General features: G+C 33.3%; 2 protein-coding genes across 3 annotated transcripts; one reads left to right on the plus strand and one right to left on the minus strand.

The window, feature by feature from the left end:
• Positions 1–550: 550 nt before the first annotated feature.
• LOC124532314 (zinc finger protein 816-like) lies at positions 551–4,601 on the minus strand. 2 transcript variants are annotated; one of them, XM_047107168.1, is made up of 7 exons: positions 4,255–4,601; positions 3,860–4,174; positions 2,523–2,726; positions 2,278–2,390; positions 1,647–1,810; positions 1,417–1,569; positions 551–716 (listed from the first exon to the last, which is right to left on the minus strand). In XM_047107168.1, exons 1-7 carry the CDS (start codon positions 4,420–4,422, stop codon positions 589–591), a joined length of 1,245 nt encoding a protein of 414 aa, XP_046963124.1. In that variant the 5' UTR covers positions 4,423–4,601; the 3' UTR covers positions 551–588. The 2 variants fall into 2 exon arrangements, with proteins under 2 accessions (XP_046963124.1, XP_046963125.1); XM_047107169.1 differs by having other exon boundaries at positions 584–716; positions 1,647–1,851.
• Positions 4,602–6,870: 2,269 nt separating this feature from the next.
• On the plus strand, positions 6,871–14,750 carry LOC124532481. Its single transcript, XM_047107391.1, has 14 exons — positions 6,871–7,294; positions 7,687–7,984; positions 8,117–8,213; positions 8,337–8,444; positions 8,736–8,843; positions 8,919–8,978; positions 9,894–9,928; positions 11,907–11,988; positions 12,304–12,629; positions 12,823–12,919; positions 12,999–13,106; positions 13,453–13,560; positions 14,389–14,448; positions 14,709–14,750. Exons 1-14 carry the CDS (start codon positions 6,871–6,873, stop codon positions 14,748–14,750), a joined length of 1,953 nt encoding a protein of 650 aa, XP_046963347.1.
• The last annotated feature ends 2,853 nt before the right edge of the window (positions 14,751–17,603 follow it).

Below are 17,603 nucleotides of genomic sequence, written 5' to 3' on the forward strand. Positions count from 1 at the left end.
TGTCATTCTTAAAGGTCACAGTAAATTTAATTTTGCTTACACATTAAAAATTACCCTGTATACAGTGACAGAGACTTGATGCGGAATGTGGAAACTTAACCATTCCTTGTATAAGTAGATTATTAAACATTTTTTGAAACATACTACCGACAACATTTTTTAAAAAGTACTCTACTTAAGAAATGTCGTAACGTTGCCAATATTAACGTTACGACATTTCTTAAGTAGAGTACTTTTTAAGTTACCTTTACATGTTAGCCGTTTTTAAATATCCTCCATCTCAATTCTAATGGACAGGTCGAGAGTTTAGTATATGCGTTGGCTTTATTTATTACAGCAGATACTTATATGAACGTCACGGTAGCATGCGTCGCTTACTATCCCGTGGCGTCCGCCGAAAGACGGAGAGGGTACCGCTGGTTTTTTAGTGGGTAAACCCGGTGTGCTTGGGCGCACTCGGCGTCCAGGGCTCCGGGGAGTCCCACACACCCCCTCACTTTCCATCACGTGGGGGAAGCGCGTAAAGCGTTTTTCCAGCGTAATAAAAAAAAAAAAGATACTTATATGATCTAAAAAAAAATAAGCTTCTTATGGCGGCGCGGCGGCGTGCTTGGCGCGCAGGTGTCGCAGCAGCGAGCTCTTGTCGCTGAAGCGCCGCTCGCACGCGCCGCACGCGTACACGCGCCCGTTGTGCATCATCGTGTGCCGGCTCAGCCCTGCGCAGTGCACACCCCACTCCGTGACCAACCAGTCGCGATAGCCGAATACTATGCTATGGGACCACATTGGTGCTGCAGAAGTATTAACCATTCCATCCCTCACCAATGCGTCCAACTTTGAGAACTAGAATACTACTACTATTATAAAGGCGAAAGTTTGTAAGTATGGATGTATGGATGTTTGTTACTCTTTCACGTAAAAACTACTGAATGGATTTGAATGAAACTTTACTACAATATAGCTTATACATCAGAATAACACATAGGCTACAATTTTTGAGGTTTCTAATGTGAGGTCGTAAAAAACACATTTTTTTGCGCTTACATTGCAAACGCTGACTGAATCCTACAAGATAGATCAAAACAATGTACTATAGTATTGTACAACTTAAAAAGGTCTACAAAAAAGTCCGTGATGGTATATGTTTATCTCTTAGGAATAACCCACAATAACCATTTTTTATCCTTTACTTTGTATGGCTTCTTTACGAAGCGATTTTAAGCGATTACTAGACTAGACGGGACGAACCTGAAGTCCACGCGAACGAATTCGCGGGCAATATATGGCTCACTCACCTAAAACCGGAACAAAAACTACTACTGCCTGGGCGAAGAATATACGAGTATGCATTACCTACGCAGCCGGGCTTGTATAGTGTCCTCAATAGTAGATATGAAACATGTCGAGCGAGCTCACCGGAGGCGTGCAGGAACACCTTGGGGCAGCGCGAGCAGCGGTGCAGCGCCAGCGCGCGCGCGTCCGGCGCCGCGTGCGCACGCGTGTGCGCCGCCAGCGCGCCGCGCTGCGTGAAGCCCTTGCCGCACTGCGCGCACCGGAACGGCTTCTCCTCTGCAACACGCGCCCGCGTCACGCTACCACCACCACCACTCGTTACCACCCGCTACCACCCGCACGCTGTGCCGTACCTCCGTGCACGAGCTCGTGGCGGCGCAGCACTTCCCGCTGCGCAAACGTGCGCGCGCAGACGGCGCAGGCGTATGGTCGCTCGCCAGAGTGCACGCGCGCGTGCCGGCGCAGCGCCCCGCGCGTGGCGAAGCGCTTCCCGCACTGCGGACAACGCGCGCGCTCGCTGTGCGCGCACGCCAGCGGTCACTCGAGTGCAATACTTTACTAACATTTAAATAAAACTAGTTATAACGGATTTGAATCGCGTATATTAATTATTTTTGGCATCCCGACGTTTCGAGCACTTTACAGCGTTCGTGGTCACGGGTAGACTAACCGCCAACGATTTCTCAAAAGATACCAATTGAGAAATCGTTGGCGGTAATTGCAAATAATATTTCTTTGTTCTTCAAATAGACAAATGCCACCTTAATCTACCCGTGACCACGAACGCTGTAAAGTGCTCGAAACGTCGGGATGTCCAAAATATTTAATATACGCGATTAAAATCCGTTATAACTAGTTTTATTTAAATGTGTAATAATCGCGAAAATTTAAGACAACGTTTACTAACATTTCTTTTTTTTTAGGAATACTAAGTAGGTATTACCAAATAATTCAAATAGAAAGTAAGACATATAAGCTACTTACTCCTTTGGCTGCACCACACTCTTCTCTATATTGAGGGGCTCAATATATTTAATTGTTGATTGAATACTGATTTGATTATTACTAACTTCATTCTTAATTCCATTTTGTTGCCCCTAAAACATTTTATGTAAAACTTTAAAATATTATAACACAAATAGGATAACATATAGTTAGTAGGTAATGATATACATTCACACAATACACTTAAACCAGAATTTTATTTAAATATAATTTCTATAAAGTACCTCATCAATTTCCAAGAGCTCTAAAATCATTTTTGTATCATCTCCTGTTTCTATTTCTATTGATTTCATATTTTGATCCATCATTAAAGCTTGGTCACCATTCCTTGTCAAAATACCAAGTTCCGAAAGGATGGAAGAGAGAAATTCAGATACATCTTGATTTTTATGTGTTTCGTTACTTGTGCTTAGTTCTGTTGAAGGTTTCTATAATATAATAAAAATACACTAAAGCATCTTGTGTGCCAATCAATCAGCAATATATAAGCGATAGTGTTATAAAAGTCATAGGTTCAATAGCGTATCATTGCTCCAACCTGGCTAACTTAGGTGGATAAAATAAGTATACCTAATATTATTTTAAGTAAGGGCACTGAATGTTATTCTGTGGTAATCAATTGTAATAACAAAAAAGGAAGTACCTGCATTAATAATAATTTATATGTAAATATGTCTATAAAATAAAGTATGGCATATTCAATGTGTATTTATACTATTAACTATCAACAATGTTACTGTACTGTTTTATCAGCAATATAGAAAACTTTACTATATATCTTATAATAATTTATAAATAATTAGTAGTTAGTAGTAAATTTTAGAAGTAGGTTGTCACCTTTTAGGAACATAATAATGTCTTTGATCTTGCACTGAAAGTGTAAGAAATAGGTTTGTACTTTTGCATTTATTAGATTAGTATAGATATCTCATACATTAATTACATTATATTGTAATTAAGAAAGGCTAACCACACTTTGACTTTGAATTTAAAAGACAGAAATATATACTCAACTAAGAGTAAGTTAAAATTCTTAGAGTCACTAGAGTCATCAGCCTATATAGTTAAAATGCATTTCCAAGGACGTATTGAGCTAAGACTAGGTCTTGCATAAATATTGAAACATTAATAATAGTAGCGTTTTCTTTTTATTTAATTTAATTTTTTTTTATGGTATAGGTTGGCGGAAGAGCATATGTGCCACCTGATGGTAAGTGGTCAACATCACCCATAGACAATGACGCTGTAAGAAATATTAACTATTCCTTAAATCGTCAAAGTGCCACCAACCTTGGGAACTAAGATGTTATTACCCTTGTGCCTGTAGTTACACTGGCTTTAGAGCTTTATTTTTACGAATTTTATTGCAACCATGTGTCAGGAGTTAGTAATCTATGGAAGGATAAAATCAGAAATATTGCATTATTAATTAATTACCCTATCCAAAAAATAGTTTTTTTATGGGAACACCAACAAATAGAACTTTATTCAGTTCAATGTCTGACAATTTTGAGATGACTTGGACTCAAAACAGTATACCATATATGAATAATATACATACCTTAACTTGTTCATTTGGTACACTTGACAAACCATTGAGATCTACATTTACTTCCAAGTGTTGTGTCTCCTTTACATCTAGTGCTGGTACCACATTGTCACCAGCTAATCTATCCAATAAGTTTTGTGTTTCATTCTGTTCTTGTTTCTCTTTCATATCTGTATCTTTTTTTGTTCCCGATTGTTTTACAGCTAAGAGATGAGATTTTAACTTTTGGTATGTGAGGATACATCTCTTTTTAAACTCATAGAAGTTATTTAACTCTTTATGGCACTCAGTACAAATCATGTCAGGCAGGCAGTCCTCGCGGGTAATCTGGATAAAATAAAAAAAAAGTTGCATTGTTGGTATAAAAAATGTGAAATGTAAGTTTGAGCATATGCTCAAGTATATACCTGTAGTCCAACACACATCATGATTCTCATAGTAAGAGAAGCACAAACATTATCAGTATCTGTAAAGATAGGAACAGTTTCTTTCACTTTTTCCAGACACAATCTGCACATTTCATGAACACCCTCGATTAGTTGATACTCAGTACGCTTTCTAGTGTAAGTTCGCATTTTATATGAAGATTATTTATTTTTAATAAAATAATATTTTTAATAATATGACCGATAACTTAAATGAAACTCATCAGGTGATCAATTCATTTTACACTACAGTATATTAATTACTGTATGAATTTAATAATAATCTTTGTGTATATTTTATAATTAAACCGAAATAAAAAGCAATATTTTAGATTGTTTATCTTTCAGTCAAATTTATTAAATCAAATAAACTTGATATATTGTCAAAATGACAGATTTCAATGTTGCATATAAAAAATAAAAGAATTTATTTTATTTATTTTTTTGTGTATTAAATATAAATATTGTTTTTACTCGTCTTACGTAAATTGGCAATAGGTTCCTTATATATATAAAAATAAAGTCTCAATCCGACTCAGAGTATCAACATGAACATGATATGAACGAAACAATTTCATAGATGAAATAACATAATAGGCTATTTGACAATGAGAAAAATAAATTGTGTATTATTGTTATCAGTGTATATTGTGCGTTTAAAAATGGTTATTTACTAACGAAAGTCGAAAATAATACTTAATTTATTCAAAAATCCATAAATAAAAATGCATTTTTTCAAACGTTTGTCACGTGACACAAAACGCTCCTGATTGGCCGGGCTTATGATGAAGTCACTTTCTTGTAAACTCTGCTTTCTACTATATGTACCACAGATTAAAATACAGGAAAGTGACGTCACCGACCCCATCGCAGCGCCATATTGTCCAAGTAGCGTTTTTGCGCGCTATTTAAATATGGAATTTTTAATTTATTTATTTATAAAAAAGATATTTTTCGGCAAATATGTACTAGAAATAAAAAACACAACTTTCACTGGGTTCCTTAACTTCTACTAAATAATATAAAATTGATTTTAAAAACCAATCAAATAGCCTATTCGCTACTACTTTTGGCACGTATATTCTATTATTCTTAGTAAAGTTCCTTATGAAACCCCATTTGTATTTGTTACTCTATTTTTCGAATAATAAAAATATATAGTATTCTCATTATAATCTCACAGTCCGTTTTCTTTCCCTCCTTCACCATCTCATTTTGCGTTGGTGCGACCATATCTGTAAAATATCCTTACTTTTACTAAACAAATGTGTTTAGCAAAAGATAAACAAAGAACATTTGACTCCGCTATTATATATCTTATTATAATGCATTGTCAATTTTGACGTTCATATAGAGCGTTATTTTTGGTTATTTTCTCCATAACTTATTTATCAAGAATCATATACTTATATTCATGACCACAAAATCATCTTTTTTGAAATAGAAAATAAATATATTGTCTATTCCTTAGACACTGGAGTCTGAACTCTAACAATCCGAATTCAATTAAAAACAATAAATTGCTTTAAAAACTAGTTTATATTAATAATTCTAGTAATATAATTATACATTGTGTCGTTGCAAAAAATTGTAAATGAATAAAAAAACAAAAGAAGATCACAGAACATTCGATTTTACACATTACATTTTCTATTTAAATATTCTAAAAAAAAGGTTTTATATATAATGAAATAATGTTAATTAAAATTGAATTTACAGATATAGATATTATTAAAATAAAAATCGCAGGCGCGAACATATATCTACATATGTAAGGATTTTAAATATTTTTAATAATTACGTAATTTAGATAAGAGTCATAAAAAATTTAATTATGTACTTGTTGGAAGTCACGCTGGGTCATCATTTTACAATTAAAAGGTTAATTACGCCAAGAAAACCGTGATTTCATAGTAATTTGTGTAACTAATAGTTATAATAATTCTAACCACTTATTATAGATCGTTATACAATTTAACCGTAATTATTACAGAAGTGTATTACAACTTCTTTAAAAGGAATTATAGTCCTTTAAAAAAAAATGTTGCGATCACTTTTATTGTAAATTGCCATATTTTTATATTTTTTTACTGTCTGTCATTATGTATACACCTGTTACGAAATTTAGACAAAAGCAACAAATTAATGAACAAATAAACATATATTTTATTCTAATCATATACGTATAACTAACAACATACGTTTTAATCATTATTTCACTACGCATGAACTGTGAAAACAGTTTTGTCATTACTTCTATAGTTTAAAAGTTTACAAATTTAGCTATGCGATATTCATACATCGAAAATTCCACATATTGAAATAACGATTAAAGCGGCACAGTAATCGAAAAATTGAAAAAAAAAACACATAGCGACTTTTGCAGGAGTAACGACGAAATACAACCCTTAAACAATATAATCAATTAGTAACACTAAGTCCGGTTCTGAGTTTTTCAATCACGTTAGATAAATAAAATAAATTTACACATAAAATAATTTATTACAGTTTCAAATCAAACTGGATACGGTATTCTCTGAAATGTCTGCCTTGAACCAAAATAATATTCCAAATAAAACGACTATATTTTTTTCTAAAATGAACAAAATTTGGTCGTTTGGCGGACTACCCAATTTGTGGGTAGATGACGTGTACAATAACAATATATATAAATATTTTCATAGATTTATAACAGTGTGTCTTTTTATGTTTGTTTCATTGAATATCGTTACGTTATTCATACACACTTCTTTGTCAGATAAGCAATCAAATGATCGACTACTCTTTGGATTTTCACATCCCATTCTCATGACATATTACATAGGCATAGAATATCATAAGGTAGAAATGAAGAACCTACTCACTAAGCTTTGTATAACTTTAAAAAGTATATACAATGATCCTGATGTAGAAAAGCGTATGATTAAGAGGGCTTCTTACTATTCCTTTGTTTATACACTTTCTATTATTGCATCGTTGAGTTCTTATGGATTCGATGCATTGATGCAAATCATTTACTCAGGTGATTATATTTAATATGTGAATGCTTATTGATCAAGAGTTTGATCCATAAAGTGTGAATTATCTTGAAAATTGGCAACTGAATCTTAGATATCATAGCGGAATTAATAAACTGATTCAATTTAGTTGTAATTAAGTAGAAATTTTAGATAGCAGCTTTAATCATTTAAAGATCAGAACAAACAATATGTGAGATCTTTTGTCTAGGACAGATTGTATTGCTTTGTTCACAGCCGTATTTCTAAAAGGTTTAGACAGAACAGGCTTGTTTTAAAGAACATAATGAATACTTCTATAAAGTTTTCTTTGAAAAACATGATTTGCATGGTCGATAAAGTCGATGCCCTTCTGTCATGTCAAAGGCAAAGGTAACATTATGATTTATATTGCCAGATGGATCGTTCATCACGGTGGTAACAGCCTGGCCAGATATTGAAGATAAAAGCACTTCGGCGGCTCTCGGGCGTATTGTTATTTACGTCATCTGGTGGATTTTTATGATAAGGGTGTCGGCTGTCATGACATTGACCATAATGACTACGGTAGCTCTCAGTCACCAGTATAAAAACCTACAAAGTTACTTCTACAGTCTCAATGACATATTTCAAAATGAGAATGACCAAAATGAAAAAGAGGCTGAATATGTCGTAGCGCTAAATGTTGGGGTAAAGCTACATTCTGATACGTTGTGGTAAGAAATATCATAGATACTAGAAGTACAATTCGTATGCGAGTAAACTATCGAGCTATTTAAACGAAATCTATGAGGCTATAATTTACACGTTAACTTAGAATTTTGGTATCAAAAAATCCCATTTTTAAGGTGTACCAGACAATGTCAGATCACATGCAGCTCAGTTATTAGTGGTCAAATTGCTATAAACGTTACCGTTATCTGTCTACTTATGTTACAAATGATGGTAAGTGGATATAATATTGTTCTTAAAAATTAAAACTGTTCGAAATTGTAAATGAATGTATATTTATTGTATTTTAATATGAAAGCGTATATTTATAGAATACTCAAAAATATGACTTTCTAGAACTCGGAACGTACGCTTGTTAACGCTTTGACAATCTTAAGCACCAGCATAGCGGTCCTGGCTAGTACTGGTTTTCTTATGTGGAACGCTGGTGACGTCACCATCGATGTAAGTTCACAAACCTTATTGGAAGATTGTTTAATTACTTATGTATCTAAGTAGTGCAACATTTGGTAATAGTAGAGGCTAAAAAGGCCATTGAACCAGTGTAAATACACGAGCAGCGTAGGCCCACGTTGTCCATAAAAATTTTAGTTCTCAGTATTTCTTAAAGTGCTTACATCTCTGAGCATCATCCACAATTATTATATTTGCTAATCGATTTTAAATAAATAAAAAGGGGATACATTTCTTTTTCTAATAATTTCGGGCTCTGAACATAATTACCTAATTTTACAGGCATCTCTCATTCCAACTGCCATGTATTCATCTGGTTGGCATCACTGCAGAAGCCCCACATCCGCAGGAGTTAGGAAACTACTGGTCGTAGCAATGACTCAGGGACAAGTAAGTATGTCGTAAGAAATTCGAATTTATTCTACGTTAAGACTATATCTAATATAAGAAATAATTGCATTCCAGAAACATGTTGTATTACGAAGTTTTGGAGTCGTTGAGATATCATATCAATCATTTCTTTCGGTGAGTGTTATATAAATGTTCACTAGGATAAGAATTTTCTAATAACCTTTTAAGAATAGGGTTTGGAGCCGTTTACACACCGCTACATGTAAATTGGTGGCATATTTTCATATGGATGTTTTTTGGTGATGTTTTCTTTCCTATACCAAAATATCTCTGACATTGAAGCATTACAGTTCCTATTTATTAATAAACAACATTACAGTCCATTTACATTACTGAATGGATTTATATATTGAACATGTCTAACCTCTCTATCTATGTATATAAATAATTTTACACGTTGATATTTTCTTAGATGGGTAATAATGCTAACGGTATGTTTTAATATTTCCATTTAAAAAAAAAATTATTGGACAATAATTATGAGCATTGTAAACCTACTTATTTGAAATAAAAGTATGCAAGTTTCTTGAAGTTTCTTCTCACTGAATGCTGCTTTCCAATAATGTTGGAAAGCAGCATTCAGTGTTTGTAGAAATAAAAGCGCTTCCAAATGCTTCATTGTGAAGTCTACTTGAATAAATATATTTCATTTTTGATTGTTGACTCTACTATTATTATAAATGCAAAATTAACTCTGTCTGTTATGTTTTCGCGCAAAACGGCTGAACCTAGATGATATTTGGTTTATTACCTTGAATTCCAGTTAAGTACCTTTTACTCCCACGAGGGAGTAACAGGTGAGCATTTATACTATGTATAACGTAATATAGTATACCAAATTTAACTGTTTATGTTTTATGAACATAAACCTAATGTGGAGTATAATTAATATTACTTAATCGATGGAAAATGTAACATTACGATTACTAATTATGGTAGCTTTCAATAACATTATCATTTAAAATCATGGACAAAACTGACTATGTGAAATTTATTTCTAATACACTAATATTTACTTTTCATTTACAGATTGTGAAATCTTCGTATTCGGCCTTTTCTATACTGTATTAAGGTAAACTTAATAAGCCTTATTTTGAAATAAAAATATGAATTACTGTTAAACCATTGGTTATTTTATTTGATCACATGATTTATTATATACTAGCTGTGCCCGGAACATTGTACGCGTTTGAAAAAAAAAATTATTGTAGAGTAAGTTACTCCTCATTAAATCAGTTATCTGCTAGTGAAAGTCCCATGAAAATCGGTCCAGCTGTTCCAGAGAGTAGCCGGAATAAACAGACGGACAGGCCAAAATTTTTAAAAATGTTATTTTGTTATATGTACAGTGTATACATACATATGCATTGAGTAAATAGGGCTCTTTTAATATTACAAACAGACATACATTTTATTATATGTATAGATTAAATTGTTTACCTTCAATTATCATGAAGGATTAAAATATACGCAAACACTTAAGAATGTAGATAAGCCCTCCAATCTTAACCTCATCATCTTTTTTAAATTTATGATTTTCATTTATGAACAGGCTAAGTTAAAAATATCTACGGATTTTTATTGTACTTTGATTCGAATAACTTGCCACAAGAAAAATTATTGATTTTGTAGATTGGGAATTTTGGCGTTAACAGCCTTCTGCTAGCCTAAAATCTCTACTAGCTTTTAAGAAGAATGTTTGGAGCTTACTCCAACACACTAGCTTATGCAAGTTTGTGTTTTTAATTGCTTTGCCTAAAGTAAAGCGTGAAAACCTTTGGGATCGGCAGCTAGTTAGCCAATAGTAGCAATCATTTTAAAATACAATAATTATTATATAATTAGGGCTATTTAAAATGATTTATAATATTACCTACTTACTATTGCTAAGGACCGTGATTTCATAATAATTTATGCATCATCTTTTATTAACTGCAATACAGAGACGTATTCAAAAAAGGAAAACTATTAAGCTATTTTAAAAAACCTTCATTGTTAAACTACAAATTAGTTTTACAAATATGTTTGATTGTAATCGATCTACACACGGGCCCATTTTCACTTGAATGAAAAATATCACTTTCACAACTCATACCTACTATTTACTTTTATAGCCCTAGTACATGGTGTGTAATCACCATCGTATGTCAAAATCGAAGGCAAAAAATTCGGGGCATATATGTGTAATAACCAAAGATATCAGAACTCTCTTAGGCGGCTTCTTGTGGAAGGCGGCTATCATGGTATGGGCATGTAATGCGGAGGAATGAGGAACACATTGTGAGGAAGGCCTTGAGCATGGATGTGGATGGATATAGAGGTAGAGGACGACCAAGGAAACGATGGATGGATTGTGTGAAAGACGATATGGCTAGAAAGAATGTTACTTGTGAGATGACGTCTGACAGAGAAGTATGGAAGGAGAAGACATGCTGTGCCGACCCCAAATAAAATTGGGATAAGGGCAGGAGAATGATGATCAGAACTCTCTTAGAGAGAGAAAGAACGTTCTTTGGTAGGTATAAGGTATATAAATAATCGTTCATAGTTTACTTAATACATAAGACTATTAAACAAAACAATATAGTAGAACTAAATCCGGTTCTGTATTTTCAATATCGTTATATAGATATAAAATGAATATTCTATGAGAAATAAATTATTGCATCCTAAACAAGTACCACTCTGATCAAAAATGTCAGTTTTAAAACAAAATTATATTTCAGATAAAACAACTAAATTTCTTTCAAAAATAAACAAAGTTTGGTCTATATCAGGACTACCAAATATGTGGGAGTTTAACGTATACCATAAGAAATTATACAAATACTTTCATAGAGTTTTAACACTGTGTATATTTATTTTTATAATATTGGAAATCGCGACATTTTTCACGGGGTCCTCTTTATCAGAGAGACAATCCAATGACCTGATAATATTCAGTTTATCACACCTTGTTCTTATATCTTATTACGTAGATGTAGAATACCATAAGAAAGAATTAAAAGAATTAATTTTTAAGCTGTGCATATCTTTAAAAAGTGTGTACAACGATCCTGTTATACAAATGCGTATGATCAAGAAGTCTTCTTACTACACCATTGCTCATTTTGTTACAGTCTCTGTATCCTTGACCTCTTATGGGTTTGATGGATTAATGGAAGTCATACGTTCAGGTTTTTATAGCTTATGAATCACCTTACAGCTAGCTAGTTATTATTGTGACTGAATTATATTAAATCACGCCTAACTTTCTTAATGATAGACGAATTTTCATGACTACTTTTCCCAGATAATTTCGCATATTTTGTTACTTTACAACTTTATAGCTTCATCAGAGAAGTTAATAAATGTCACTGAATTATACACATTCTTATCTTAAAGAGGAGAACGCCACCGTATCTATATAATATAGACATAATACTATATAAAAATAAAGTTTGCCTATGTTTTGCCAGATGGATCATTCATTACGGTGGTTACAGCCTGGCCTGATGTTGAAGACAACAGCACTTCAGCTAATCTTATGCGCCTTATTATTTACATCATCTGGTGGTTTTTTATGATAAGAGTAACGGCTGCCATCACGATAACCATTATGATAACTATATCTCTCAGTCACCAGTATAAAAACTTACAAAGTTACTTCTACAGTCTCAATGAGATATTTCAAGATCATTGTGATGAAAATGACCTAAATGAAAAAGAACTAAAATATGTTGAGGCCCTTAAAGTTGGTATTAAGTTGCATTCCGATACGCTGTGGTAAGTTTGATAAAATGGAATAACTCTCAGAAACACACTAACACTCAGAAATACTCAGAAATCTAACACTCAGAAATCAGAACAGAGAGGTTTAAATTTAGAAAAGTCTATGATTAAGCTATCGAACTATTCGATTCGATGATTTAATTTCATGTTAACTTAGAATTTTGTCAATAACAAATTCAATTTTTAGGTGTACACGACAATGTCAAGTGACATGCAGCACAGTTATAAGTGGACAAATACTCATAACCGTTTCCGTTTTGTGCCTTCTGATGCTGCAAATGGTGGTAAGATTCAAACCAATTGATTTGATCAATTCAAACATACATATATATTTGCAGAATGGTCTGAATTATAACTTTCCAGAACTCGGAACGAACGCTTATGAACGTTTTTACAATCATCACCACCAGCTCAGCCGTTCTGACTAGCAGTGGCTTTATTATGTGGAACGCTGGTGACATCACCATAGAAGTAAGTAAAATACGTCAACTCTACATATGAGTAAAATTAATCATGCTTGTTATATGTATATAGGGACTAACTTAAATGTTTGTTTTTTGTAAAATCTCTTTTTTTTTGTAAAATTAAAAACAAAAAAAGTCATTTATGTATATAGGTCTTATTATGCTTATTTGTGCCTCATAAAAAATTTAAACATCTGATGAAGCTAATAATGTACGAGTATATTACAAAAGGCAAAACAGGCATTGTATAAATTATATTTAATACAAGTAATCAATCTCCACACCTTGGTGGTTATTCTATAAAATATATAAAGATGCTATTCTCAAACTTATAACATCCGTTTAATTGTCAGGCAGCTCTCGTCCCGACTGCCATGTTTTCATCCGGTTGGCAGCACTGCCGAGGCTCCACATCCGAAAGAGTTAGGAAGTTGTTGTTCGTGGCAATGACCCAGGGACAAGTGAGTGTGATGAAAGTTCAGACTTAAGCAATAAGATAAACGGTTTGCCTAGAATTAGTTGATGAGCCACTGCACCGTAAACTTTCAATAATTATGATTTAATAACATTAAGAAAATCGTTTCAAGATTTGTTAAAATTAATTATAGTAACAGCCTGTTAATTTCCACTGCTTTGCTAAGGCTTCCTTTTCCTTTGAGGAGAAGATTAGGAGCATATTCCGACACAATACTCCAATGCGAGTTGGTGGTATCACATGTGGCAGAATTTCGAAAAATCATAAACAAGCAGGTTTCCTCATGATGTTTCCTTAACCACTGAGTTCGGGAGAATTGTAACCACAAATTAAGCACATGTAAATTCAGTGGCTTTCCTGGGTTTGAACCCACAATCATCGATTAAAATATGTGCGTAATGCGTACTAACCACTGGATCACCTCTTAAAAGTGATTACTTTAAAGTAATTTAACAATTACAATAAGTATCCGTTTTTAGTTTTATAGTACTAAGTTCTTTATTTGACATATTTGAAAACATATTTTTTGACTAAACTGTAGAGCTTATGAGAAATCAGGCATTGGAGAGTTAGAAACTTCGCTCTACATGAAATCTGAATCTGCATGAAGTGTCATATTATGGTCTCGTCTTGGCACTTTACATTCTATTGTGACTGGTATTCGTTACATACTATACTATCCCACGACACTCCTCGGTTATTGCAGCACATATCGACTGAATAAATTTATTTTATTGGCCTGAAGGCGTACGTAAGTCAGGTTTTGTTATTCATCTCAGATATAATTTTGTTAAATGTAACAATTACTTTCCAGAAACACATTTTTTTACGGAGTTATGGAATTGTTGAAATATCATATACGTCATATGTATCAGTAAGTACCATAATTATAATATTATATTAACATTACAATTGGTAATTAACAGTTTTGTCGAATAACATAATTGTAGTAAGCTGCTGGAAACAATTCAACAGAGCCTTATAGCCTCTATATCGCCAATACGTTCAATACTTCGATGCTTGAGAGATTTTTTCATAGAAATATAATTCTTTATTATTTATTCTGAAGATTAAAAACATATCGCTTTTTATATCCTATTAAATTATTTAATAATATTCGCTTTTCATTTTCAGATCGTGAAATCTTCGTATTCAGTCTTTTCTTTCCTGTATTAAACTCTCTTATACTAATAGTTGATGTAAATTATACGAGTATACACCTAATTTATTCTCTATATCTAAACCAACAGAGATAATAAAAATAAAATGCCTAGAAAATCTTTCTTTTTTTTACTAAAAGTGTACCGTATAATATTATTATACTGATATTTAAAAAATGTTAAAATACAGTAACAAAAGTAAGAAAATATATGTAGATTCATATTTTATTCACTTGGTCTTATAATCCTTACACATTTACATCTGCTTATAATTGAAGACGGCGGCTAGTCCCAGTCATTTGTGCAATGTCCAAGGCAATCTTAAAAAATATACACATATTTGTTTTTATTTTATGTTGTTTTATTCCTCCTACATTTGTACAAGCGCTATGCTATGTTGTGAGAACATCCCGATAGCCGCTACAGGTAGTATCGGAATACTTGGCATTGATATTTCGAACCTCGTCCAGCTCCGCGGTCAATGGGAAGGCAAAGCCAAATTGGCTTCAAAAAAGCTCGGTGTGCTCAGCGAGGCGAGACAGTAGACAGTTTCACGTCAGCCCGTCGCCTAAAACTTTACAAGGCGCAAATTCGGCCTCACTGCTCTCACCTCTGGGCGGGTGTTCCCCAGTACCAGCTCCTTCCATTTGACCGTATCCAACGTAGAGCGGCTCGAGTTATCAACGATCAAGCCCTTTCCGATCTCCTTGATCCTTTGGCTTTGTGTAGAGATCTTGGACCATTCTGCATCTTCTACCGAATTTTTCACGGGGTATGCTCCGAGGAATTGTTCGGATTAATCCCGGCTGCTGAATTTCACCTACGGAAATCTCGTCAAAATTCGAAGTTTCATCCGTACCACTTTACCACATCGCACCGCACTTTCCATCGGGCATCATAAAAAAAAATATAATTGCAGTAATCGCAAGTCATTTGCTGTGAGCTATTTAATAGTCTATCTTCGAAAATCTTCATCAGATCCTAGTAGGTACATAATAAATTAAAATCTATATATATATATATATACACGGTTCGAAAGTAAAACCTCCTTTTTATGTAGTCAGACAAAAAAATAGTTCATATTGATAAGTAGGTACAATTAGGAGTTAAGTTTATTACTAAAGATATTTACGTCGACCTGTGCTTGCAATTTAAGTTGGTAAATACATCGAGTAAACAAATCACACTTACTACTTTCACCAAGATTAAAATTTCTGGTAGGTTCAGGCAGAACCAATAGTATTATAACGTTATGTTATCGTTATGAATTTCATTATGGAGAACGTTTTAAGTTCGTGTAGTTAGATATCAGGCTCATTACGTCAAATTATATTGTCAAACAGCAAAACTTTGTGTTGTAAAATTCCGGTTTGTACGAAATACTAAATTGTTACCTCCCTTGTGCCCGTTGTGGCTTACCGGCTCTTCTATTTGGATCCTAACAGAAAAATATGTAATAGGTCAGTGTGGTACAAGACTAGCTTTTACAGGGTTTTTAATAAATTTCTTCATAAAATGAAGAAGTTGCACCCCTTGTTTTTGGCTTCAGCGGAAGAAGCATTTCAACCAATAAACCGTTCATCATACACTATAGAAAAAAACACATCAATATCCGTATAAAATAAATAAATAAATAATGGACAACATCACGTACATTACTCTGATCCTAATGTAAGTAGCACTTGTGTTATGTAAAATCAGAAGTACCGACGGTACCACAAACACACAGATCCAAGATAACGCAAAAAACTGATAATGAACATTTTCTACATCGACTCCACCTGTAATGGAACTCGGGACCTCGGAGTGGCATACCCATGAAAACCGGTGTAGACACTACTCGACAACAGACGACTTTTAATTGCATTATCATAAATATTTAAAATAAACAACAACAGCCTGTAAATTCCCACTGCTGGGCTAAAGGCCTCCTCTCCCTTTGAGGAGAAGGTTTTTGGAACATATTCCACCACGCTGTTCCAATACGTGTTGGTGGTATGCACATGTGGCAGAATTTCTATGAAATTTGTCACATGTAGGTTTCCTCATGATGTTTTCCTTCACCGCTGAGCACGAGATGAATTATAAAGACAAATTAAGCACATGAAACAGCGGTGCTTGCCTGGGTTTGAACCCGCAATCATCGGTTAAGACGCATGCGTTGTAACCACTGGGCCATCTCGACTTAAAAGAGAGCCGAAACCTGCATGTGTCTAAGTGTCAAGAAAATATTATAAAGGATGCGAATATAAATATATATTTGCACCTAGTTTTATATATAAATACATTATCAATAAATAATTTATGAGAGCGCAGCTGTTATGTCTATAATACTGAGTATTCCAGTTTTACTGAGCTGTTATTATCCTATGTATTATTCATAAAGTGACAATTAAGGCCACTTTCTTATACTGTCTCGTTGTACCAATTAGCCGTATCAAGCAATTTATTTTAGCAATTTGAATTAATAAAACACTCACATCGTTAATATTATATCAGAGAATAAAACTGTTTCGGGTAAATTCATAAAAAATGCATTTTAATACTTAATAAAAAAGGGTCAAAATAAAAAAAAAATGTTTTTATTTTAGTTGCCTGTTTTAATTTATTTAAAACAATATGTACGAGTACACTATAAAGATACAAAAATAAATGCCCACATACGATTTGTTATTTGTATAAAAACACAGCCAATGAAAAACATCTTCAAATTTCATAGCAATAATTTTTATAAAAACGTGTAAAAATACTTTTAAATTCAATTTGTAGTAAATATATATTGTTATGTTTCATTTACAAACTTATTTTTAAGAATATTATTTATACAATATGTCTATAAAAAAACAATATCAACTTAATATTATCGTAT

Source organism: Vanessa cardui, chromosome 9 (genome assembly GCF_905220365.1).
Source record: "Vanessa cardui chromosome 9, ilVanCard2.1, whole genome shotgun sequence".
NCBI lineage: Eukaryota > Metazoa > Arthropoda > Insecta > Lepidoptera > Nymphalidae > Vanessa > Vanessa cardui.